This window comes from Podarcis filfolensis, assembly GCF_964270895.1.
Source record: "Podarcis filfolensis genome assembly, chromosome: 12".
NCBI lineage: Eukaryota > Metazoa > Chordata > Lepidosauria > Squamata > Lacertidae > Podarcis > Podarcis filfolensis.
The window spans coordinates 44,300,568-44,327,416 of NC_139614.1; the positions used below are offsets into that span (position 1 = coordinate 44,300,568).

General features: G+C 44.1%; 1 protein-coding gene and 3 long non-coding RNA genes across 5 annotated transcripts in view; 1 reads left to right on the forward strand and 3 right to left on the reverse strand.

The window, feature by feature from the left end:
* GTPBP4 (GTP binding protein 4) overlaps positions 1-2,039 on the reverse strand; it is a 19,703-nt gene extending 17,664 nt beyond the window's left edge. The window contains exon 1 of the mRNA XM_083579658.1: positions 1,664-2,039. Within this exon, the coding sequence (XP_083435784.1) occupies positions 1,664-1,711 (48 nt within the window). The 5' untranslated portion in view covers positions 1,712-2,039. The remainder of the gene's footprint in view (positions 1-1,663) is intronic.
* On the forward strand, positions 1,987-11,961 carry LOC310746301. Its single transcript, XR_014540601.1, has 3 exons — positions 1,987-2,127; positions 10,628-10,799; positions 11,850-11,961. It is a non-coding gene; the product is annotated as an uncharacterized lncRNA (long non-coding RNA).
* LOC310746293 overlaps positions 9,674-26,849 on the reverse strand; it is a 19,923-nt gene continuing 2,747 nt past the window's right edge. Inside the window, exons 2-3 of one of the 2 annotated variants that reach the window (XR_014540591.1) lie at positions 10,600-10,728; positions 9,674-10,001 (exon numbers count right to left, since the gene is read on the reverse strand). This is a non-coding gene — a long non-coding RNA (uncharacterized lncRNA). Of the gene's footprint in view, positions 10,002-10,599; positions 10,780-26,849 lie in introns of both variants that reach the window. The other variant, XR_014540592.1, reaches the window with a different exon arrangement.
* LOC310746328 lies at positions 24,122-26,027 on the reverse strand. The gene is made up of 2 exons (XR_014540634.1): positions 24,686-26,027; positions 24,122-24,318 (listed from the first exon to the last, which is right to left on the reverse strand). It is a non-coding gene; the product is annotated as an uncharacterized lncRNA (long non-coding RNA).

A 26,849-nucleotide genomic window follows, 5' to 3' on the forward strand; every position in this document is an offset into this window, starting at 1 on the left:
GTCATCTGAAGTACCAGCAGGTGATGATCAAAAGAAGCCCTTCTCAGTGGTGGCTTCCCTTGAGAATGACCCCCAAGGAAACATGCCTGGAAACCCCTCTGCTATCACTTAAGCACCAGGCCAAAAAGAAAAATACAGTTCTTTCCCCAGACTTAATTTTTAATTTATTTATTTTTAAGTCAGCCTTTTTAAAAACAAGAGCAATTTTATTTAATTGTCTGTCTGATTGCAGCTTTCAGCCATTACGCCTGCTTTCATTTGCTTATTTCCCTGTTGTTGTTTTTTATGTATTTTTATTACAGATTTTCTTGGTTTACAAAAGTACCTCTTTTTTTCTTTCCAAGTAACATTTTTTACAGATCAGTTTCATTTGTTGAGAGATTATTTGCCCATATTTTTTTTGTTGTGCTTCTGTCTTAACAGCCACCGTTGTGAGGAATCTCTGGCCCAACCAGACATCACTGAACTACGACCCCCCCCCCCATCCCTCGCTGCTGACCACACTCATGGAAGGTGTGATTCAGAAACATTTGGAGGGCCAAAGGATCCCTGGTTCCTTGCTTAGCACATTAGGAACAAAAAAACCACATCAATAATTGAGGGGCTCCAGGCAAAACCATTCCTCTGAAAGCAGGCCTTTAACTATCTGCAGCCTTTTAGAAGTGGCAGGTGGGAAGTTTTCTATGCATTTCTCTTCCCTTTAAGTTTAACGTGGGGTTTGCTGCCTATTTGACTGGTTGTTAAGTCGCAAGATTAAAGCAGCTGAAAAGGATTCTGTGTTGAGATTCCTGAATGGCAGGGGGGTGGGACTAGATGACACTCGGAGGACCCCCTTTCCAAACTCTACGATTCTGCGACAAATTTAATACATAAACAGTGTCACTATTAGGGTCACGTGTTTTTCAGGAGGCGGGGAGAGAAGAATAGGATCGCTACCTATTCTTACCCCTCCATGGCACCCAGGGTCAGATTTAGGTTTGATGAGGGCCTAAGCTACTGAAGGTAATGGTAATTTATATGTTCAGCTGTCCTTTGTCAACAACAAATTGTCGCTGTTTTTTGTGTTGAATATAAGTTATATGGTAATTTATGGACCTAAAGCCATTTGCTCATAACAAGGTATGTATTTTATCAAAGTAACTGATACAGAAATGAGCAAACCAGTGATATTTTAGGGAACAGGCTAGCAGGCAGGGCCCATTACTTACATCATAGGAGCCTACACAACCCAAAACACTGTTGCTGTATGCAGGTTTTATTTTATTTTGTTTTTTATCTTATATTTTGGAAATGTACATCCAGGTTTTTTTCCATGAATTTTTTTTGGGGGGGGCACCAAGAGAGTGGGGCCCTAAGCTACAGTTTGTTTAGCTTACACGTAAATCCGGCACTGCTGGTACCAGATGCAGCAACGCTACAGGCACAGCTCCCCGCTCCCAAAAAAACACACTGTGGAGCAGCGCAGCCGCGAGAAGAGAACCAAAGAGTGGCCAGGCACGTCACGTGGCTTCCCCCTTCTCCGGCACGTGGCCTCTCCCTCCCTCCCCCTCTCCCGCCACGCGCTAACCGGGGCCGCCGTCTTCCCACAGAAACGGCGCAGCCGCAGTCAGAAGCCCCCGCGCGCCGGTCGAATCCCGAAAGAAGGGAGCCGTCCTCCTTTTACCTTGGCAGACGGGACCACCATGATTTTCTTGAAGTTGTAGAGCGCCATGGTTGCGGCGTGTCCGTCCGGCCCCTTTGCCGGAGTTAAAGAGAGAGGGACTCGGGGACCGGAAGGGGAAGGCAGGACGTCCGGTTTCGTCCGTTCTCGCGAGAGAAAAAAATAAATAAACGAGACCGGAACAAGAAAAGCTCGCTGCGCACGCGCAGATACGGACTTGTGCGTCAGTTACTTATTGGAAGTTATTAATGGGGGGGGGGAAAAGCTGTAATAGAACGGAAGTGACTCTTCTCTTTTCCTAGCTCTAGAAAGCGCCGTTGGGAAAAGCTGCTCCAGTTCCACCGCCAGTAGCGGTCCTGTAGCACCGCCTGGACTTCAAAGGTACGAACTGCAGCGTCGTTTGCCAAACTACCATGAAACCCAAGCAGTTATACATAGCGCGGATCACAGTTATTTGATACGTGAAGGTGGGTGTACGTGTGTACGTAACGCCACGTATCGCATTACATACACAGGCTACATTTCAAAAACAACGCTTGGAACCTTATGAGTTGGTATCAAACGTATTTCAAATGCAACTAAACCGCAAGGATTACTGTCACAGTCAGGTGGGAAATGGGAAATTGGCACGCTAATATTAATTGAAGGGCCACAGAGTTCTTATTGCAAAAACTTATTTCCTGCCGAATTTTCAAACACAGAGTAGTTAAAAATGAATCACACAATATTAAAATGTATTACAACAACAGGACATCTGGAAGGGCCCTTAGAGAAATACAGTGGTACCTCGGTTAATCCGTTTCAGAAGTCCGTTCTTAAACTGAGGCGCGCTTTTCCTAATGAGGCCTCCGGCTGCCGGTGCCCTTCCACTGTTCAGATTCTGTTCTTAGACCGAGGTAAAGTTCTCAAACCAGGACACTATTTCCAGTTTTGCGGAGTTTGTAAACCAAATCGTTCTTAAACAGGACTGTTCTTAAACCGAGGTACCACTGTACAACTCTTATGGAGACCAACTGAAAGGGGGTAGGGAATTCTGCACTGGGCAACCTCTGAAATATCATTTGGGGGGGAAGGTTAGAGATTTTGTTGTTTAGTCGTGTCCGACTCTTCGTGACCCCATGGACCAGAGCACACCAGGCACTCCTGTCTTCTACTGCCTCCCGCAGTTTGGTTGGAGATCTGGGAAGTTAAAATACGCATTTGTATAACTCCTTAGCAAAATCAGAGACACATTTTATTCTAGGCTTCTTTAGAATTTGCATTGTTCCCTGGTCCTGAACTAAAAATGCTATACTAATTCAGTGATCACATATAAATCTTTACTGAAAATGTGTGTGTGAGGGGTGAACCACTCCCTTCTATGGCAATTCTGCTATGTTGAAGGATCCCTTATTACACAAACAAAATGTCAATGAGTATGCCTCCAGGTCATCATTGTGTGTTCACACTCCTGATTGCTCTACAGTGCACTCACACTGCTCGTTTGTGAAGCTGTGTACACACAACGTTAGCCACAAACCACATCTTGAGAAACACTGTTTTAATGCATTTCCCCCGGAAACCATCTTCAGTCTGATTCAAAAATCTAAGCCATATGAAGACATCTTTCCCACCTACTTATGTGGACAGCAGCTGATCTGGAAACATACATGTAAAAGTGATCTGAAGTTCATTGGAGGTGGGTAGGAACAACCTCACTGCATTATAAACTGGTGATGTAAAGGTAAAGGTACCCCTGCCCGTACGGGCCAGTCGTGTCCGACTCTAGGGTTGTGCGCCCATCTCACTTAAGAGGCCGGGGGCCAGCGCTGTCCGGAGACACTTCCGGGTCACGTGGCCAGCGTGACGAAGCTGCTCTGGCGAGCCGGCACCAGCGCAGCACACGGAAATGCCGTTTACCTTCCCGCTATAAAGCGGTACTTATTTATCTACTTGCACTTAGGGGTGCTTTCGAACTGCTAGGTGGGCAGGAGCTGGGACCGAAAGACGGGAGCTCACCCAGCCGCGGGGATTCAAACCGCCGACCATACGATTGGCTAGTCCTAGGCACTGAGGTTTTACCCACAGCGCCACCCGCGTCCCTCCAGGTGATGTATACTGGTGATGTATACACAGCCAAAGTGAGTCGGGGACAAGGCCATCACATTGTTTCATTGCATGTGTTTTAACTTATAGGGATATAACTTTCTCCTCCTTTCTTGCCTGCCGTTAAAAAATTATCTCAAGCCCAGTGTTGCTGTGTGTGCATGTTGTATGTCGGCTGGTTCTTACAGCTTTAAAGGCCAATATTGGTCCCTGTGACTTAAGTCTTCTGTTGAACTCATGTTGTTGTGTGCTTACTTTCCAACTGCGAATTTAGCTGCACTGTATTTTTGCCTTCAAATGGAGCCCAGGTAGACAAAATCGTCTACTGCCCCAAGCATGTGGTCACTAATACTGATGCGTGGAGTGTGGGTGATGTCCTGATCCAGGATGTCGGTCTTCACATGGCAAGACAGAGTCTCAAACAAGGGTGTGCTCTCCCAAGCCCACATCTCTAGCATATTTGCACTCCGGTCTCTGCAACATCTATGCTTGTAGAAATAACGAAGCTGACACAGGAGTTGGGATGCAAGTGAGCTGTGCAGGAGCAAGCTGATTGCTAGCTTAGCAGAGGCTCTTTTTATTAGCAAGATATGCAAAACCAGCAAGATACATTCAGGGCTTTGCCCTTTACACTTCTCCAATCCTGAGCCCCCTGGGTGTTGCCTAGTTATCTACGTAACTTGCTCCACCACGTCATGTTCCCATTACATGGGAAAATGAGCAATAACTTTGCAAAGGAGGTAAAGGTCAGGACACATGGAACACTGCTGGGGAGACAAAAGGTCAAGGAGTGGGCATGGCAGCTAGATAGCTGTGGCTTGTCTTATGCTGTGGGGGAGGGTGTGCTCTCGCCCTTTGACGCCATCCCTACAATGCTGGCTTGATCATGTCTATGGAATGGAAGATGGCAGGATCCCCAAGGATCTGATCTATGGGGAGTTGGCTTCCAACTTCACCCCCAAAGGTACACTCTTCCATTGTCTCCCAAGACGCATGGATGCTAACCAATAGGTGTCAAGTGTTCAGGAAGCATACATGCGGGAGGCCTGCAAGGACCAGCACTCATGCTGTGCCCCATTTCCATGCTCGTCACCTTCCACACCACCTTGGAATCCTCTCAATGATGGGTGGTTAAGAAATATTCTGAATAAATGAATTAAATAATTTTGTAAACGAAAGGCAATTTATTAAAAACTGCTGTGTGTCTCCACTACTATTCCCCAAAGGAAGCCTGACCCAGACAGAGCTGCCCCTGGACTCTATCGCTACTAGGAGGCCATGCATATGAGAGTCTTCATTTATTTAGACAATTTATATATCAGCTCATTACAGTTGGCTAAAAGTGGTGTTCATAAAACTCAACAAATGCAATCAAGATCAGTTGCAAACCAACTATAAAATTAAAAATTTAGTTAAAATGCCTGCTAGATTTGAGAAAGAGAGAGAGAGAGAGTGTGTGTCTTCAGCAGCGTGTGCTGGAAGTTTTGTAGGGAGGGGCTCGTGTCTGATGTCAGCTGGGAGTTCCAGAAAATTGACCCTACAATACTGAACACATGCTGAACATGGCTCCTTTGCAATATGATCTGTACATCTGAGCTATGGGAGGGCCACTAACAAATGCCTCAGTGATCGAACAGGGATATAAGGAATCAGGCGTGGACTCAAGTCATTAAGGACATTGTAAATTAATCCAAGAACTTTGAACTAGGCTCAGTAGCATATAATCAGTCAGCACAAGATTTTAAGTACCACAGGTATGTGCTAGCAATAGTGCATGGCAAAAACTCAGTGCTATTTGTATTGGCACATGTAGCAGCCTGGAAACAACACTGGCTGTCTGAACAAGTGTACAACATTCTTTTGAGGACCACAACCCTTTAGTCAACCACTAGGCTTCAAGAGTTGTGGGCAAGGCCTCCAACCAAACTTCTCCTCTTTTTACATAGCAAAGGATCACATCCAGCACAAAACCAATGAAAGAAAGCGTTAAAAACCCACAACAGTTTATTGTGCCGTTTCTCGACACCCCTGTGGTATCTTCTCAGCTGCTCTGGGCAAATTATAACATCTTGGCAAGTGTCAGTGTATTTGAACAGCATTTATATTCCAATCAGCTGGGCAATCAACTAATCCTTTTCGCCGTTTAATTTCAGTAATGAATAAATGAACAACACTTATCACAAACAAGGCTGATAAAGCCATAAGAGTTATGGTCCTTGAAGCCTATTTATGACCGGCTTATTTATCATCCTGGAGAATGAATGTCTTTATATAAAGGCTTTTAAATTCATTCACGTCCTTCAGCCTGCTTTGTTGAAAGCGGTGTGAAGATTGAAGCGTCGTCAAGATAAGGGTTCGGGGTTGCGTCTGTGCACCAAGAGGCTGAGCGATGTACATAAAAGAATTCCGTTTTATATTATGAACACAAAGGTGAGCTTGATGGCATGCGACAAGTTAATAATCACTTGCAAATCTGCAAAGGCATTAATGTTACTTATTGAGCTGGAAGCACAGTTCTAAAGGCTTGCACTCCTTTGTTCAATAATGCCTTCTCCCAAACCCGGCTCCTACAAGTCCCCTTCAACTGAATAAATTGGGGGGGGGGGGGTTGTAGGGTATCAAAGGCACCTGCAGTCAAGTTGGGTAAGAGAGGGGAGGATTCTTCTCAACACAAGTAGTATCTCCAGGTTGCTTAGTCCGTTAGGGGACAAATACATTCTAAAAGGACAGGTTTTATACTGTTTGATTTGACTTTATTGAACATACAGCAAAATCAAAAGATCCCAACAGTATGCACTTGTATATGGAATCAATAAGGACCATCTTGTCCTGGGGGGAAGAAGCAGTAACAACTTTTTCTAAGCAAGAAGGTTGTCTTTTCCATTCTAAAGTAACTTTAAGGAGGGGGATATGCTAATTTTAGATTTTATTTACTATGTGTTGTTGCTAGGATTAATGTGTGTACCGTGAAAAATGGTCCAGGGCTGTTTCTCTCTCTCTCTCTCTCTCCCCCCCCCCCGGTTATCTGTAACCATATATACTTAATGTTTTACTCAATGGGAAAAAAATTGAGAAGAAAAAAAGAAACTCTGGTTATTCAGTGGTAGATATTCCTTTATTCACCATGTATTCATGGAAGGGGGAGTAACCATGGAAACAATGCCATGATATCTTACCTAGTGGTGAGATTTTCCTGGGAGGGAAAAATGAAAAGTGACCAGGAGCTGGGTAGAAAAAAAAACTTATTTTCCTATTATATATATTTTCCCTCATTTCTCTGTGAAAGTAACCCTGCTCAACATAAAAAGCTCATGAACTCTACCTTCACCTCTCCAATAAATTTACATATTGCAACGAACAATTTTAAGCATCATAGTTTCTATTCAGCCAGAACCAATGACGATGCAATGAAAAGAATGATAAAGAACTCAAGCGAGTGCCTTCCTGCTGCAAAAACGCAACAGCATTCAAAAGGCACCTTCTGGGTGACTTGCCGTGCTCCCTTTTTGTAATCTGTCATCTTAATGCTTTAATGATTTTCTCCCCCAGCCCTGTTATCAGAACAGACCCAGCCAAAAGATAAAGAGCTGGATCTGACTCCGTAAGCAGGATTTCAATCAGCTGCACCTACATATATTATTGACAGCAGCCAAGCTGCCTAGGGCTGAAGTCAGGTGCAAGAGCTATCGCTAATATCCAGTAGTACTGCATACCAGAAAGAATTCAAGCCCATCTCCTAAGTCTCATTTGGATTACTTCACTTCTGGGAACGATGCCAGAAATTATGCTGTTACGAGAAACAGCGCAACAGAGCGCTGAAATGCAAGACCAGGAAACCCTGGGTTCAAATCCTCACTCAGCCATAAAATCATAATACTAATTACAAATATTAATGTTATTATTTGTACCCCGCCCATGTGACTGGGTTGCTCCAGCCACTCTGGGTGGCTTCCAACAAATATAATAAAACAGCAAACATTTAAATCTTCCCTAAATAGGGTTGCCTTCAGGTGTCTTCTAAAAGTCAGATAGTTGTTTATTTCCTTGACATCTGGAGGAAAGGCATTCCATAGGGTGGGTGCCACTACCGAGAAGGTTCTTTGCCTGGTTCCCTGTAATTTTGCTTCTCGCATTGAGGGAACTGCCAGAAGGCCCTCGGAGCTGGACCTCAGTGTCCAGGTTGAACGATGGGGGTGGATACACTCCTTCAGGCATACAGGGCCGATGTGGTTTAGGGCTTTAAAGGTCAGCACCACAGAATCATAAATTGTGGAGCTGGAAGGGACCACGAAGGTCATCAAGTCCAACCCCCTGCAAAGCAGGAATATTTTGCTTCCCGTGCAACAGATAGTTAAAAGCCAAAGGCCTTATTAAAAAAGGAATGTCTTTGCCTGGCAACTAAACATGTGTAACGCTGCACATTAGACCAAAATGTCTGCAACTCTTAAACAATGAAGAGATGCAATTTGGTAAAACACAAACTTATTTTGTTAAGTGATCTAGATTGCCTTGTTTTCTTGTGTTATCATTTTTAATTGCTGTTATGGCCAGGGGCCTCAAAAGGTGGAAGTCACTGGCCCTCTGAGAGAGCCCAGTTCCTGCCATTTCTTTTGCCAGGTGCCTTGTTGGCTAAAGGCTGGTAGATGCTTTATCAGTGGGAGCTGATGGTTTAAGAAATCAGGACATTTCACACTGCTATTAACAAGGGCAGCCCTGGTAGCAAACTATCTGGGAACCTCCAGACTTTTTTGGGGAGGTAGGGATTCAAGGGCAACCTGTTTAGTTTGGGAAGTCCAGGAGGAAATGCATTGAAACGTGTGGGATGAAAAAAGACTAACGAGAAGACATACAGACACCCAGCAAGCAAATCCGGCCATTAGTTAAACTTGCTTCCTTGCCAAATGTCCACCCCTCTACTAGGCCATTTCCCACACACTAGAGTAGCTGTAAAGGTAAAGGACCCCTGACAGTTAAGTCTGGTCACAGACGACTCTGGAGTTGCAGCGCTAATCTCGCTTTACAGGCCGAGGGAGCTGGCGTTTGTCTGTAGACAGTTTTTCCGGGTCATGTGGCAAGCATGACTAAGCTGCTTCTGATGCAACGAAACACTGAAACCAGAGCAGTGCACAGAAACGCCGTTTATCTCCCCGCCAGAGCGGTAACTATTTATCTACTTGCATAGGTTGTCAGGAGGTGGGACCAAGCAACGGGAGCTCACCCCGTCACAGGGATTCGAACCACCGACCTTCTGACTGGCAAGCCCAAGAGGCTCAGTGGTTTAGACCACAGCGCCACCTACGGCCATTTCCCACACACTAGAGTAGCTAGCTTTTACTTATTTCCTTGTTCCTGTGCCTTTAACTGCGCTTAATGTTATCAAGCCCCTCAAACTTTTCACTTCTCTGGATCCCTAAGCCTGTCAGCCCTTTTGTGTCTCACTGTTTTCTTCCTAGTGAGGGAACCACCAGCCTGCCTTCCTTCTTAAAAAGTTTTCAGTACAATTCTCCAGCTAGAGCCCTGGGCTTTTATGCTGATTGAGGTCAACTGGGATCCACCAGCTGCGAATGACCCCAATCAATTTTCTCTTAACTCAGACTATTGCTTTACACTCACACACAGTTAGCTCAGAAGTCATTTCTATCTCCCCAGATGCTCTCAAAGACTTTTACACTGACAACAGGACTTTTTCCTCTTTCTCTATGCTTAACATCCCTCTACACAGAATGCCCTGAATTTTTCAACTGAAAGTCATTATCAAAAATATTTCTACTAATCTGAATGAGAGCTCCTGGTGACTGAATTTTTAAGCCTAAGGGACATGCTGGTATAATTCAAATTGTACTGAGGTTTATGTTAGAGTTTCTGCAATAGAACCTCTGGTCAGGACCTTACGAAGAGTCGAAACGTATTTGCTCTCCACCACAAGAATGAGTTTCAAAGCTTTACTGAGGAACAGTTTTAAAATAGTTACAAATAAATGTTTACAAAATATTTAGTAACACATTGCTCTTAAGCAAGCAAGCAATGTGGTCTTGTCTTCTTTTTAGTCCTGAATACAGTTCAGGACTAAAAAAAAATTCCTCTCTGTGCTCCCAGAGATAGATCCTAAGCAACTTGTTTCTTCATCATCCCAGAACTGAGATTCTGCTGCTCCTGGCTCCATTGCTGACAAAAATACTGAGTTCTCAGGTCTCACTTCCCTGTTGTAAGATATCTGCAGTTCCGTTTCTGGATGAATCATCAATTAGCATAAAGGCTGAAACGGAAACATACAAACCTTTCTGTCGCATTTTCCAGAGTGAAACCTCCCATGCCTAATGAAAATGTCTCTTTGCAAAATGTTTTCAAACACAATGCATACAAACTTTACATTTTATGCATATTAAACTTATATCTTTAACAGTTTCTTACAACCAAGTGGTATATCATTTTTATAAAATAGATCAATAAACAATGGGGGGGATAAACAACCAGGAGAGCAAAAAATTGGATGGGACTCAAAGATATAGCCTACCCCACACCCCAAACTCACAACAATACTTTGAATTTTTTCCCAAGAGGAGAAAAAAAACCAACATTGAAACAGTAGAAGCAGAAGTAAGTTTGAGGATATACACTTGTGAATAGCTCATAGCCTTGACTTGGAGGATAACATATAAACTTTTACTTAAAGATTTATTCCAGTTATATGCCCCTTATATATGCCAAATGTTGCTTCCCTAAGATTCATCTCTGTCTTTGGCATTTTAAGAAAAATTGTTGTGGGGTGTTACTGCATGTTTTTAAATTTAACACCTTTGAATTACTGATAAAAGCTGAGGCTGAAATATCTAACAAAATAATTATGTCCTTACCTGATTTGTCAATCACTTCTTTTCTCAGAAGTTTTCTGTGAGAGGTTGCATCCTCCTAAGGATCCAGAGCTCATCTGAATGCATAACCATTCCACCGTTTTTCATTCCATTTTTATGTGGATAAAGTTCCTGTGTACCAAAGAAAGTTACAAATCCATCGACAAGCATATGCACCTGCTTCTACAGAACAAAAAAAGCAGGTGTTCAGCACTGTGAATTTAAAGTAGCTATCACCTTGAGTTTATTAAGGACAAATCTACAGGGGCATTTGTCCTAATGGCTTGATGTGGAATCTATTCCATACATAGGAGTTTAAAAGCTTAATTGGGCAAATTGAAAGCTTGATCTTTGACTCTAGACAATCTGAGTGCAAGTAATGGCTATACAGAGGTTAATTTTCTCCATCTCATAGGCAAAGAGGCTTTTCTCTCTATGTTCTCTCCTTTAGATGCAGAATGTGAGCTCTCTATACAGGATGGCAGTTTATATTTTTTGAAACCATTCCAGCGGCCTGCCTGCATCAGTATGTATGGGGCAGTGGTTCCTAAGTTATTAAAAACCAGATTCTCTCATTTGCAATTATCGTTACAAAAAGGCATCAATACTAATGAGCCAAAGAGCTTTGGAGTGTAATGGGTATGTCACTCAATGGATTATAATGCACTTACGGCAGCCAGACTACTCCACTGTCAGTAACGCAAAGCATAACACATCAGCCAAGGATTATTTCCTCCCCAGCTCTGAAATAACTTCCCACTTTGACAAAGTAGAGATAAATGCAGATTGTGCTCAAGGCCCGCAAATCCTACAGGCAGGGGATTGTCCATACCACGAGGCAACCCTAGGCAGCTATGCAGAGACACACTTTTTTAGAGAGAGCGAGCAGTGTTTTTGTTGTCGCCAATGCACGTGACAGAACAGACACGGCAGGAGAAGGAAAGATACTACCGGGCTAGTGGTAGAAGGAGACAAGTAAAAATTAGGTAACAGAACACTGAGGCTGTTACCAGCTTAAAATGCAGCTAGGTTGCTGTTTTTATAAATTCAGATCAAATCAGGTTCAGGGAACAAACGCATAAGAAATGGCAGGATAGAAACAGGATGGATGTGGGGATTGTGGCTAATATCATATGCACACTGCTTCTCAAACCAGAGGTGGCAGCGCACTATGTGAAGAGTAAATGGGAGTGAGAGAGAGGTTCATTGTGTTGTGGGCTGCAGTCAGCTTCACCACCCACTACATCACTCAGACGTAGGATTGCCAGAGTTCTGGGTCTGACCTGAAGTCTACAGGTTTTTCCTGGCGTCCTCCAGATGGCAGGTGGAAGGCTTGCATGTCCAGGAGTGTGGGAAGGACAATAATAAATGATGAAAATAATAATAATAATAATATTGCTGTTGCTCCACCATGACCTCCCTGCCAATTTGGATACAGTAAAGGAACTGGAGGCCCCTCGACTGTCCTCGGGTCCAGTATTGGACCACTTTGACCGGATATCCCCAGCCGATGTGGACAGACTCCTCCGAGCTGGAAAGCCCACCACCTGTCCTCTCGACCCGTGCCCGTCTTGGCTGATTAGAGCGTGTCCAGACGAGGTGCGGGCCCCCCTGGGTGATATCATCAATTTGTCCCTTGGCACTGGGATATTCCCAGGGGAACTGAAGGAGGCAGTGGTGCGTCCGCTCTTAAAGAAAACATCATTAGATCCCTTAGATCTATCCAATTACCGCCCGGTTTTGAATCTTCCATTCCTGGGTAAGGTGATTGAGAGAGCGTTTGCTGAACAGCTTGGTAGGTTTCTGGATGAAACATCGGCTCTCGATCCATTCCAATCCGGCTTCCGCGCTGGTCATGGGACCGAGACGGCTCTGGTCGCCCTAACAGATGATCTCCTCAGGCAGCTGGATCGAGGCGGGTTGGGGCTGCTGATTCTTCTAGACCTGTCAGCAGCCTTCGACATGGTCGATCACGAACTCCTGGACCACTGCCTTGCCGACGTGGGGATCCAGGGCACAGTCCTTCAATGGCTGCGCTCGTTTCTCTCTGGTCGGGGACAGAGGGTGGAGCTTGGGGGGGAATTGCCATCGCGCCACTCCTTGGTGTGTGGAGTACCTCAGGGTGCGATTCTCTCCCCGATGCTTTTTAACATCTTTATGCGCCCCCTCGCCCAGCTTGTCCGGAGTTTTCGGCTGGGTTGCCATCAGTATGCCGATGACACCCAACTCTATCTGTTGATGGATGGCCATCCTGATTCGGCCCCAGACACACTGACCAGATGTCTGGAAGCTGTGGCTGGATGGTTACGTGGGAGCCGGTTGAAGTTAAATCCTTCGAAGACAGAGGTCCTCTGGCTGGGACGGAGCGATATGGGATTGAGGGGGCAACTCCCATCTCTTGCGGGGGTGCAATTAGTGCCAGCATCGTCCGTTAAGAGTTTGGGTGTAATCTTCGATACCTCCCTCTCTATGGAGGCGCAGATTACAGCTATAACAAAGGCAGCATTTTTTCATCTCCGCCAAGCTAAGCAGTTGGCTCCTTATCTCTCTCGCCCTGACCTAGCCACTGTGATCCACGCAACGGTCACCTCCAGACTGGATTATTGTAACTCGCTCTACGTGGGGCTGCCCTTGAGACTGACCCAGAAACTCCAGCGGGTGCAGAATGCCGCGGCGAGACTCCTTACGGGGTCTTTGCTGCGAGATCATATTCATCCAGTACTATACCAGCTGCACTGGCTCCCAGTGGAGTACAGGATCAGGTTTAAGGTGCTGGTTTTAACCTTTAAAGCCCTATACGGCCTAGGACCCTCATACCTACGGGACCGCCTCTCCTGGTATGTCCCACAGAGAAATTTACGGTCTGCAAATAAAAACATCCTGAAGATCCCAGGCCACAGAGAGGTTAGGCTGGCCTCAACTAGAGCCAGGGCTTTCTCGGCCGCGGCTCCAATCTGGTGGAACGCTCTGTCACAAGAGACTAGGGCCCTGCGGGACCTGACATCTTTCCGCAGGGCCTGCAAGACAGAGCTGTTCCACCAGGCCTTTGGTCAGGGCGCAGCCTGACCCCCTCCTCTGGCAATCTGCACAGAATTTTGCTTAATGGTTGCCATCAATTTGATTTTAATTTGATTTTAATTAATTTTATAATGAATGTTTTTAGAATGTTGGATTATTTTGATTGTTGTTAGCTGCCCTGAGCCCAGCTTCGGCTGGGGAGGGCGGGATATAAATAAAATGTATTATTATTATTATTATTATTATTATTAATACTGTACATGCAGCTCGCAAGCTGTAGAAACTATTGTGTCAGCTTTGACAATAAAGAGTTAACTATCTGCCATGTCCATTCCTTTGGCTGGGAGGCAGTGCCTTGATAATGGATCACTTGAAAACCAATGAGGACCTTGAAGGACCACTTAAGTGATTTTTCTGCCTCTTGTAGCAATTACAATGGGCTAGATGCTGTATGATTTTTAATTGCATTTTTACAGCATCGTTTATTCGTATATATAGTACCCTGCTGCATTAAAATTTGGATTCCATGGAATACAATAAAATGCAATACAAGAAATAAAAGAAGCAATAGAAACACAATTTAAAATCAATATGAATATTTAATGTGATGGATGTGCTGCTTCCAATCTTCAACCTCAAATCCACAGACATGTCAGAGACAACCTCAAAGAAGCCTGTGGACTGAAGACAACAAATTGGGAGCCCCTGCCATATAGGCTTCATGCTGCTTATCACCTTGTTTCAACCCTTTTGTCTTGAGAAGATTAAAACATTAATGAGTTGCAGAATGACCTAAATTGGTTGCAAAAAGAATATTAGCACCAGGCAAGTAGCTGGTGAAAAGTTTAGGCTTAAGATGGGGCCCAGGTCTGAAAAGAATGGGGCTCCTAGTATTCTCCTTTCCTGGTCCCAGTCAGATCCAGATCTGCTTTGTTTGATAATGGCTAAATGATATAGAAACCCTTTGACCAATTAATAAAAATGGGAACTTCATGAAATGAAAACAAGGCACAGTTCTAATAAGAGGTATGACAAGACTCTTGAGTCATATGGAATTAAAGTAAATTCAGGAAGCAGTGAACCATGTTATAATTTGTACTCTCATCCTTTGCAAGCAGTTCAGCTGATGAGACCTTGACATTTTGGTGAGATGAGAATATCAAGCCTAGAAACATATGAAGCAATCAATAAACAACCACAGCATGCTTGACAGAAAGAATTGAATGTATGAAAAAGTGTTCCCGTGTTGCAATTAAACATCAAATTGGTGGGCATCAGTCTCCAAAATATGCCCACCATAAACCTATGTTATGAACAACAGATCTCCCTGGATTAATGCAAAAGAAGAGTGTTGTGCGCTTGAAGCATATCCATAGTTATTATCCATAATGGGATTTGGGGCTGTTAGGTAAGCCTGTGAAGCAGTAGGTGGATTACTCACTTCCTTGTTTTCTGCAATTCTTTCCATGGAAATGGGGGGGGGGGGGAATGGTCAAGGTCTGCTATGGCGTAAAATCTTCCTCCTCCTCATTTTCTTCCACATATAGAGGTTAAAACACCAGCCAAGCAGAACAGCTGAATTAACAAACCTTCCCTTGACGCATATAGAGAGATATGAGCTGGTCAGTCAACTCATTTGCTCAGGACAGAGCTGTTGTTGCTATCAGGTCAGATGCTGGTCTACAAGTTGGTAATCTAAGGGTTTAGCAGACAAAAGCAGCAGCAGCTGGTCCCCATTGGCACTGGTAGGGCGGAAAGCAGGGAGGCCAACAGCAGGTGGCGCCAGAGTCAATGAGAGGCACAGCCAATCCATTCTAGTTTTCTCCCCATCCTCCTCCCAACTCAGTTCTACAAGGGCAACGCTGAGTCTAAGGAGGGGGAAGCTGACAGCCAAAACCACCCCTTAGACTGGTTGTTAAGTAGGAAGACAGGCGGGTGGGGGCTGGCTGAAGGCAGACAGAGGCTGGTGGGGCAGTGCCCCATTTGCCATAATGGAATATCCTCCGCTGAAACTGTTTCAACCTCCAAACTTCCTCTGATGAACTAACGGATAGATAGCTAGAAAGAGTGCAAGGGCACACTATTGAGAGAGCCACATTAAGCACATCCAGCACACATTTGAAGAGTGCTACTTCCCCCAAACAATCCCCTTCACAGAGCTACAATTCCCAGCAAATTCCCTTAACAAACTACAGTTCCCGGGATTCTTTGAAGAAAGTAATGAGCTTTAAATGTATGGTGTGTACACAGTCACTTTTAGGGAAGAAAGAATGCTCAAGACTTCTCCTTAAATAAGGAATACAAATTTGTGCACAAAACAAATCAAGAAGTGGAACATAAGTGTAACAGAGACAAAGGCTGTGCACCCACCAAACATTTAAAGCACCCCACCTTGAAACCTGGGAATTGTAGTGTGCCCACCATAGAGCTGCAATTCCCAGCACCCTTAACAAACAACAGTTCTCATAATTTGAGAAGGGGGAATATTCCTTAAATGTATGGTGTGTATGCAGTCAAAGGTTTTTGTGAGATGTAAGTAGCACCCTGTTTGCATACAAATATCAGTTGCAGACTTAGGGCAAATCACTATACAGTACTTCAGCGTTAGCTTTCATTACCTATAAAATAAATGTGAAATATTTACATACTTCAAACCATTAGTTGTAAATAATGATCACAAACCAGTCTGCACACATAAGAAGCAGTAGAAACCATTTAAAATTGTTATGGTCATTGGTTGATAGACAGGACTGCATGTGAAGGGAAAGGGTTAAAGTCGCTTTGGGTTGTTGTTTTAAACAGAAAAACAGCACAGGCACCTTCAAAACTAAAACTTGTTGCAGCATGTACTTCTGTAAGTAAGATCCTGCTTCATCAAAGGTGATGTTTAACCTGGCCATTTCCCCCGGATTTATCCTGCTTTTTTGAGGGAAGCACTTTCCCTTCCTCTGAAAGAAAAGTAGCTGATCCTTTGCTGAATCTAAAGGGCATAAAACAGTATCTAGATCAGCCTGGGAGTGGATCAAGTCTGGCAGTTCAAAAGCAGATAGTCCCAAGCAAAGCAACACGGTTTACTCACGAGTATATATCTATTAAGATAATGCTATAAATACACGCCACTGGTCCAGTCTGACAGCTCTGGCTCAAGAGGGTGTGACTCTATTGAATCGCTGTCATGCTGCAATTAAGATGGGTGTGCTTTGCCTGGCACACCACTGTGAGCTTCAGTGCTTTGGAATGTCTCCTTGCACACTCCTCCAAGTAGCCCTTCCGCTTGGGAGTGTGAGATAGCAGCCTAGGAGTGAGCTATCAACTGACGGACCAAAAAATGATAAAGTCAGCAACCTCGTTCTTGAGGATTGTGAAGTGATGGGAACAGCCATTATTGGATTCCCCCAAAGATGCTCAACCCCACACTGTCTGCATTAATATACTATAGACTAGCTGACGGTGCACTCCGCTCTGCTTGCTTTTATGGCTCTCCATTTCATTTTCACGCTGCCAGGCAGCTCTGCTGTCAAAGCAGAAGATGGTCATCTGCCCTGAAGCAAGAAACCAAGAGGGTCCCAATAATCAATATCCCTCCTTCAATCTTAGCTATGAGTGCATATCCCCGTATTTTGTCCTTCAGTCTCAGCCAACACTGTTCCTTCCTCTACCATGGGCTGCAGTTAGAACGTCATTCTATGTCAAATGTCCAGTATGCATCTAAAAAAAATTGTATTTTATATTCCACCACTACCACCCAGTCTGGCGGCGACACCTTAAAGGCAACAAATTAAGAGACATTTCTGGGAAGGCAGCCAATACGGGTGGAGGCCAAGGGAGGAAATCAATCTCCAACAATGAAATAAATTAAACACTGCCGCTATCTATCAATATTTGTCTCTGGCTCCAGCCAGCAGTGTTGAGAAAACAGACGGACTTGTTTTCAAAGATAGCAGCAAGCTGGAAATGGGACTTTGCCTGTGCGACGAAAGGGCACTCGTTGCAGAGAGAAGTTAGTTATCATGATATCCTCAAGAAGGATCACAATCCTCAAGAAGGAGGTTGCTGACTTTATCATTTTTTGGTCCTTCGGTTGATCGGCACTGATAGCTCACTCCTAGGCTGCTATCTCACACTTGCAAAAGAAAAGGACACACACACAAAAAGGAGGATTGGAGATCTAAGGTGGAATTGGGTCTACGGTAGGAGAAAAGATGAGAAAATGAGGAGATTGTCACCTGATGCTTGGAAAAAGACGAGTGGGTGCCAAAAAAGCGAGAGAACCCCCGGAGAGGAGCCTCTCAAAGTGCAGGCAGGTACCCTTTCTTGCTTTGGGTGGGTGCAAAGACACAGCAGCCAGGAACTATCAGGGGTCAATACAGGGAGCATGGTCTGGAGGCAGGTCGAGGTCCAAACATGTGGCAGGTTGTGTGTGTCAGTAAACAGCTAGGTGTTCAGGGGATACACAAGTCTATATCCAGCACTCTGTATCTGGCTTTTAAGTCAGAGCACTTCAGAGTCTAACCCAGACTACAGTAGCTGGTCATCAGCATTACCTGAGGGATTGTCCACTTGCGAGGAGTGGCTCCCTCTCGTTTAGTGTCCCCTGTCTCCGTGCTGTTTCGGCAATGATTTGACAGTTGTCCTCTAAACTAAAGGATAGTGAAAAGCAAGTCCAGTGAGAGGCATGGCCTCGGGAGAGTCCTAAGAGCCAGACAGAAAGGTTTGGTCGGCTGTGTTACCTGTTGCTGGAAACCACAGGAGAGGAGAGTGCTCTTGTGTTTGAATCCTGCTTGCTGGTTTCCCACAGGCATCGGGTTTGGCCTCTGTGAGAACAGGATGCTGGACTAGATGAGCCGTTGGTCTCATCCAGCAGGCTCTTCTTATGTTCTTAGGTATTTGGTCTCCCAGGCCTAAGGTTCCCCCTTTATACACTATGTTGGATCTCTTTGTAAAGTGAGATATCCTTCCTGACAGTGTTTTGTTGCATCTTGTAATTTAATAAATAAAAATATTTAAGGAAGATTTCTTAAATATCTTCCATCTCCTCTCTGTCCATCTAGAGCAGTGATGGCCAAAGCTTGGCCCTCCTGCTGTTTTGGGACTACAATTCCCATCATCCCTGACCACTGGTCCTGTTAGCTAGGGATGATGGGAGTTGTAGTCCCAAAACAGCTGGAGGGCCAAATTTGGCCATCACTGATCTAGAGCAAGGGTAGCCAATGTGTTGCCATCCAGTCATTGTTAGATTCCAGCTCCTATCAGACACAGGCAACCCAGGCACTGGTCAGGGATAATGGAAGCTGAAGTCCAACATCTGGAGGGTACCACACTAACCATTTCTGATCTAAGAGTTCATTGGCTGCACATCCCTAAAACCCTGCCCTGCTATGATCCATTGGTTTCTGTGAGACCTGCTTTCAACTAATTGTGCTTTGCATCACAGCTAAAGGAAGGAAACCCATAAAGTAAGGCGGAACAGCTCCCAACTTAGCCGCCGACATTCCACAACTTTTGCTGACACACAAAGACACTCGAGCATGCCAAGTGCTAGCAAAGCTTTCGCTCGCTTTTAAAAATAACTTATGAGCGATTCAGTGATTAAAGCACAATAATTTTAAAACGTAGGTTTTCAGCACACAAACATACTTTTAAAGTGGGACAAGGTTGTCATTTCAAGCAATTAGCTCATTATTCTTGTGACAGATTGACGATGACCTTTTATATGCCATCACATTATGGAAATTAGTATCTTCATTAAAAATGTAATAATAACCCCCCTTTAGGAGCTGCAGAAGTCACTTGTTCTCAGTTGGCACAGGCAACATCTAACAGCCCCGTCAGATGAGCAACGCAGAGCTTTGTTAAGTGGTCTTCTGCTCCCGTTCCCTAGATCAGGCTACTCAACCAGAGGTACACATCATGCTGATGACTCCATGGATGTGTGTCATGCTCTCGTGGGTATCTTGGGTTCCTGTCCCAGGTGATACAAGCCTCTTAGCAAAACACTCACCAATGAGGGCAAGGGTGCAGCAGAGTCCCAACAAACCAAGGTCAAGCATGGAGACTCAGTCTAGGTCCAAAACATGATGCAGAGTCCAAGTCAGGCAACAGTCTAAGATGAGTATTGCAAGGTGTTCAGGCAAGGTACAACATTGCAAGAAAGGTGGGTGGGGACAAGAATCAGGTACAAGGAGCCAGAGACCAATGTTGTTCTGAACAACTGGAGGGCTCAAGAGGGAGGACCTGATACACGCTGGCCTCCTAGCCTAAAGCTACTGGCAGTCAATGGGTTGCAGGGGTTTCTTAATCCTGAGTCTCATGACGACTCTGGGTTTGTAGATGCACGTTATGCCATTACTGTTTGGCTTGGATAGGGACCTTTTGGCACCAGCATTCTTGAGTCCTGTGGGGCAGGTTTGGCTTCACCTCCTCTTACATCTCTTCTCTGTTCAGAACAGATGTGAGGGTGGGATCCAATGAAATGTGGGCATTTAAGTGGAGAAGGGGGGTAAATGTAGGAGGGGCTGAACCACTACTGAGCAGGAAAAGCAAACAGTCCCTCGTGCATTATAGATTTTTGAGAGGATATTTACTACCAACCTTCGCTGGGGCCATAGGAAGTACCAACAGCACACTGGTGACCCACAGGGGCCACACTGCTGACCCCATGACTTAGGTCAACATCTGAAATGATGCTTTTCCTTTTTGGGAACTCTCCTAGGTCCTGCAGAAATCAATATCCACCCCATATCTCTTATCTGTTGCCTAATACTTGCTGACTAGCTCGAGATGAATGTGGCTCAGCTGGAATAGGCATCCAGTCTTGCTCGACACTCCATACATTTTCCTCCCAGCTGCCACGGTTCATTCATCTGACAACAGGAGTTGCATGCAGCCTGGCTCCATGGAAACATGGTCAAACACCAGGCCAAGTGACAATCTATTCCCTTAGAAAATTCTTTCCTTAATCAAAAAAGAGCTCTTTCATGTACTGCAATATTATAATCCCAAACGAGATTAGGAAGTGCTCTCTGTAATTGTTTGAAGTTAAAATTAACAACGAAAACTCATTAAATGTTTAAAATGTCAAGGAAGGGGAATGGCATTTTGGAAACTTTCTCAGAGTTAGCCAGTATGGCAATCAAACTTTACATGGGTCATGGCCAGGAGCTTCCTCAAGACCATAAGGGGATGCCATGACATAGCTGCAGCAATGGGAGAAAAATATAAATTTAAGGAGAGAAGTTCAGAACAAGATGACAAAGGCAGATGAGAGGTATCCTACGCAGGGCTTAAGTACGCTAACATTCGCACATCTGCAGGCTGAAATAAACTGAATAACAGGTTTTCAAATAAGAACACTCCATGATTTTTATACATTATGGGCTACTGGCGTTCCAGTCATTCATCCACGTCTATCACTACAGTACAAATTCCACACTGCACTACCGTGCAATCCAGCTCTCCCCATGGACATCTTTTTTTAAGTAGAAGTCACAGGACAAGCACTATTGATGCTGCTGAATGGTCCTCTATTGTACTGTGCTTTTGCTCCAATGAAGCAGAACAAACCCTTATTTTTCTTTGTTTATCGGAGGTGGGAAAAGATGGGGGCAGGGGGGAAAGTAGCATAATGGTACTGCCTGTCCAACATAAAAACACAATCCATGCAGCTCCTGCTCACTTCAGACACACCAGGACTAATAAGGCAGGATTGGAATTATGTTAAATGGAATTGAACTCCTACGGAGCTCATCAGATTCTCTTAGCAAAGTAAGCTGATAAGATACACACAGTGTCCAGATTTTACCAGCTTTGCTCTAGAGCCACGAAGGCTGGAATCTCTCATTCTCTGGTTTGATGAAAGCTTAGATCCTGCTTCAACCTAAAGGCAGTCTCTTGAAGAACTTAGCAGCTCATGAGTCACAATCGCCCTCTACCACAGGGTAGCCTTTGGGTGCTTACACGCTGTTGCTATTTTCGAGTGAGATTCAATCAGATACTGGAAAATTGAGGCTGCACTATTAAGGTTCATAAGTGGTCTTCTCCCACCCACCAAATAATTTTTTTTTGGACTTTTTGCAATATGGAAAATGACAGGAAAATTCACTGGGAAGTATAGGATAACGATTGCTTGATGCAACATCATCAAGAGTCAGTGTCATGTAATCTCCTTGCAAACAAATCAAGATGCCCAGTAAAATAAGTTGCCTGGAGACACCATTCATTCATTCATTCATTCATTCATTTAGAATCATTGTACCTCACACTCTTTAGCGCCCCAAAGGCTCCCAGAGTGACTTACATACAATGACCAACTTGCATAGTTCTGGGGTTGGAGTTGCCTGATGGAGCTGGGCTTTTAGCTCTACTTCCCATCTCCCCCACTGATTAAAGTGGCAATATCTGCAATATATACACAAGGACATGCAAGTAATACACGGATCTCAACTCATCTGATGACCTTAATAGGTGGGACAGAAGGGCCCCCAGAGTCAAACTGTGACTGTTTACAGATTATATATATATATATATATATATATATATATATATATATTGCACAAGATTACTGAACGGCAATATTTTGTCACTCTAATCTGCAGAGAAAAATAACTAAATGGCTAGCCAAGGATATGGAAGTCTTCGGGCCAATGCGTACCATCACCAGGCATGCATATGACCAAGCTAATTGCTTTCTCACTCCTTATATATCATGGATCCTGTTTTGGTCTCCCCTGTAAACCTTTCACGTGTGGGTTGAATAATGTGCAGGAGTGATAATTGGGGGTGGCCCAGGAAGCCTGAGGCATGGGTCTTTTGAACTGGGCCCCAGACATTCTGGACCATCTTAATTTGCTCAGAGGCCTAAATTTGTATCTATGCATATAAAGCAAGAGATGTAAGTTTTATGCAAATGGGCTGTGCCCTGAGCTGTTAAAGTACCTAGCAACATCTCTGGTTAAGTGAAACAGAAATTGCTCATAGCAAACGGTTGTGATAACCCATTTCTTATTACTGTGGAACCAGAAATAAAAAGGGACTGTCGCAGAGGGGCAGATAAATCTGTCAATTTTGGTTTCCAATTTTTCCAGTCTTAAATTCAGTTCTCCACATTCTCTCATCAATTTGTGATCTTAGAAAAAACCCTGCATTTTTGTGCAAAGTGCTTTGTTTGTATGCAATGTTCTCGAACACAGTGCCTTTTTGTAAGCTATTTGCACAAACATATATGCATGTTTATGGATATTTTTACCATAGTAGATACACTTTTGTACACATTACTTCGCTGGGGAACTGAATTGTAAAATTCAGAGAAGTGAGAATTTCCAACAATGGCTATGTTTTTGTTTGTATACTGTTTTGGAAAGGTGAACTTTATATGCAAACTGAACTGAATTTCTTCCCTATACCTATCCTCACATGCAAGCTTGGTCCTGTGCTCAAATTTGTTTACTAAACCTCAAGGGGAAAAATGTACTGCTAAAGTCATGTTACATAAAACAACTGGAAGAAAAGTTATGCTTCCCTAGGTGGGACCCAACCTCTGAGACTGAGCTAGTATTTGTTTGAATATTTAAAAAATGTAACAGCAATGTCTGTGAGATGGGATTATGGTCTGGGAGACTTTTTTCTTAAGAAGAATGAATCAAAGCATCATTACTCCACATATAGCACAAGGCAGATATTACTTAGGAAGACACTGATAGCTAGCTACATACAATTGACTGTCCCAACCAGGGATGCGTGGATCAAAAGTTGTGTGTAGCCAGTTCAATGGTGCTCAGATGTGGAGGCATCTAAATCCACATGTAGCAGATGTATTTGGGCACATGGATGTCCTCTGCTAGACCAGGGCAACTAACTATGCCTGGCATGCAGTGCCAGGACCTGAACAAGGGCTGGGTAGAGCACTCAAATTAATAAAAGCTGGAAGTTGGCTGGCAGGCAGTGAGGAATAATCATCTGACTTCCCTACAGCTGATGAGCAAGAGCAGGCCCTGTGATTTAGACAGGAGGAAAAGGAGGAGGCGGCAGATGATCAGAAGGAAACCAGACCTCCCACCCAGAAGGGTTTTCTACTGATTTCTGTGCTGGTTTGTTTTCATATGTGTTGTTTTAGTTTGGGACCGTAGCTATATTTTATTGTTTCTAAATTTATGAACTGCCCAGTGGACACTGCTAATTGCCCATCATATCTAAATGCTAAAAATAAATAAGCCAAGCTCACTTCTGGTACTGGATACTAGCGGGGAGAAAATCTTATGGGGGGAAAAGACTGGAAGGGAAGGATCACGGGCAGGGAAGGATTTACTACCCCAACTGCACAGTCTTTTTGCTTCAAAAATCAGACCTCCTGATCCTACTTTATGCATGACTGGGAAACAACAATGTTTAAATATACAAAGAGTAAGTCAGACCACTAATATTTGTCCATTTTTGAGTGTCACATTTTAAAATGGATGGAGACAGCTTGGAGAAAATATACACAGAAGCGTAAGAAAATACAGTCAGGATGTAAGCTGGGAAATGTGTGTTTATTATTGAGAGCAGAAGATTAAAACTGCAAACATTTATAGCTATTTAAAGATGGCAGTATTTAATGTAGAATGAGAGGCAAAGGTCACAATCCAGCACAGATTTGAATCAGTTGCCTTACATAGCCCCTACCTATGCATTTTTACTTGAATGTCAATCCCTCTGTGTTCAGTGGCACTTACATGCTTTTGAATTATGGTGCTGGAGGAGACTCTTGAGAGTCCCATGGACTGCAAGAAGATCAAACCTATCCATTCTGAAGGAAATCAGCCCTGAGTGCTCACTGGAAGGACAGATCGTGAAGCTGAGGCTGCAATACTTTGGCCACCTCATGAGAAGAGAAGACTCCCTGGAAAAGACCCTGATGTTGGGAAAGATGGAGGGCACAAGGAGAAGGGGATGACAGAGGACGAGATGGTTGGACAGTGTTCTCGAAGCTACAAGCATGAGTTTGACCAAACTGCGGGAGGCAGTGGAAGACAGGAGTGCCTGGCGTGCTCTGGTCCATGGGGTCACGAAGAGTCGGACACGACTAAACGACAACAACACACACTTGGAAGTTCATCTAGGGCTGCGGTCAGAGACTGCAGTTCTATGTGTGAGACATGATGGCAGGGGTGGGGAGCTTGTAGCCCTCCAAATGTTGCCGTACTCCAACTCCCATGATCCCTGGCCATTGACCATACTGGAATGGGACAGGCGGGCGTTGAAGTCTAACAACACCTGGAGGGCCATGGGTTTTTAGCAGTTTTTGTTTTAACTTTTTCACCACCCTGAAATTTTATGATATGGCGGTATAGAAATACTTCTATAAAAAGGTACCAACAAACAACTAAATAACTGAATATGAGCTGACTTAGACCCTGCAATCTTCACCTGAGGTCCTTCTTTGTGTGCCTCCTCCATGAGAGGTCTGGAGGGTGGTAACCTGAGAATGGGCCTTTCCTGGAGTGGCTCCATGCTAGTGGAATGCTCTCCTCAAGGAGGCTCGCTTGGTGCCTTCACTACATATCTTTAGGCGCCAGACAAAACCATTCCTCTTCTCCCAGGCCTTTGTTTAATTAGCCAATCTATCTCAAGAGGCAGCTGAACCTATAGAGAACAGCAGGCAGGAAGACAAACCACTTTCCAAACTTCAGCTAGTCTAAAACATTAGGGTGGAATTGCTTGAATTATCAAAGAAACCCCATTTCTGAGAAGAGCTAAAATACAGCTACTTGGCATAACCAGGAATTTTGGAGACTGTTGATAGAGCTGGTTCTCCTATCCTGCTCTTATTCTCAGACTTTGTTGCTTTTGCTTTCGAGTTATTTTCTATTCACTGTCTTTTCCAGGCAGAGCTAGGAGAGACTGCTGTCTGAAATCCTGGAGACACACTTGCCATTTAATATGGACAGTACTGAGCCAGATGGACCAATGCTCTGATTCAGTACACGACAGATTCCTATGTGAAAACAGCAATAACTATTAAAAGTAATAACTACAACAACCGTCAGCTCTGCTAGAGGTAGTCACCATATTGTATTGCAAGGATTTCCCTATATTAATTGGGCACTCAGGATATGCCATATCCAGACAAGATAGAGGTCCTGGTCATTGGGAGTTTCAGATATTTGTGGATATTTAGTCAATCAGTTCTGGAAGATCATGTTCACAGTTGGGGTGGGTGGGTCTTCTTTTATCCACGGATATATTTTGTAGATTTGGACTTGCCTAAAGAGAAAAGATCAGGCTTTGGTCAATCCTGCATTATATCCCCCAGTATACCTGAAGGAGTGTCTCCACCCCCAGCTGAGGTTACAGGGAACCAGGCAGAGGGCCTTCTCGGTAGTGGCGCCCTCCCTGTGGAACACCCTCCCATCAGATGTCAAGGAAATAAACAACTATCTGACTTTTAGAAGACCTTGAAGGCAACCCTGTATTGGGAAATTTTTTTCTAATGTCTAATGTTTTACCATTTTTTATGTGCTGTAAGCCACCCAGAGTGGCTGGGGAAACCCAGCCAGATGGGTGGGGTATAAATATATCATCATCATCATAATTAGCTGGAAAGTGCTCTTCCTATGTCTGCCTTTGGAGACAGTCTATAAATTTCTTTTGCTTCAGATTGTGTCCACCAGAGTTCTAACTTAAGCCTGCAGATCGGATCATATGGTGTGATTCACACTACTCTCCTATTATGTCGTCTTCACAAACTACCCTTTTATCCCTGGCCTGAATTCAAAGGCCCATTTTTCAACCTTTAAAGTCATGAATGGCCTGGGAGTGGGATGCCATACAAAAACATTTGAGATCTGAGATTAATGTCTAGGCCCTGCTGTCTATCTGCACCACCACTGTTTTGTTTGGTGGGTTATGTATGAAACACAGGGCCTTTTCTGGAGAGACACTAATCTTATGGAAGTTCCTTCCCAGGGGAAATCCGCCTTGCTCCATTGTTGGTTGTTTTTCACAAAGCAGTTAAGAGCCAACATTTCCAATAGCTATTTTGCTGTTGACTTGTTCATGATTTGATCTGCTGCTCGTGATACAGTTTTCTTTACGCATTGTTTCTTTTTTTATTGTTCATATTAATATGTCCTTTTATGCATGTTTTATTTTGTTTTACAGTTGCTTGTAAGCCACTTCGATGATCCCACAGAGAAAAGGAGGGTAAAAATTCCCCAAAAATAAATAAATAAATAAAGGAGTACATTGCTGGCTCTCAA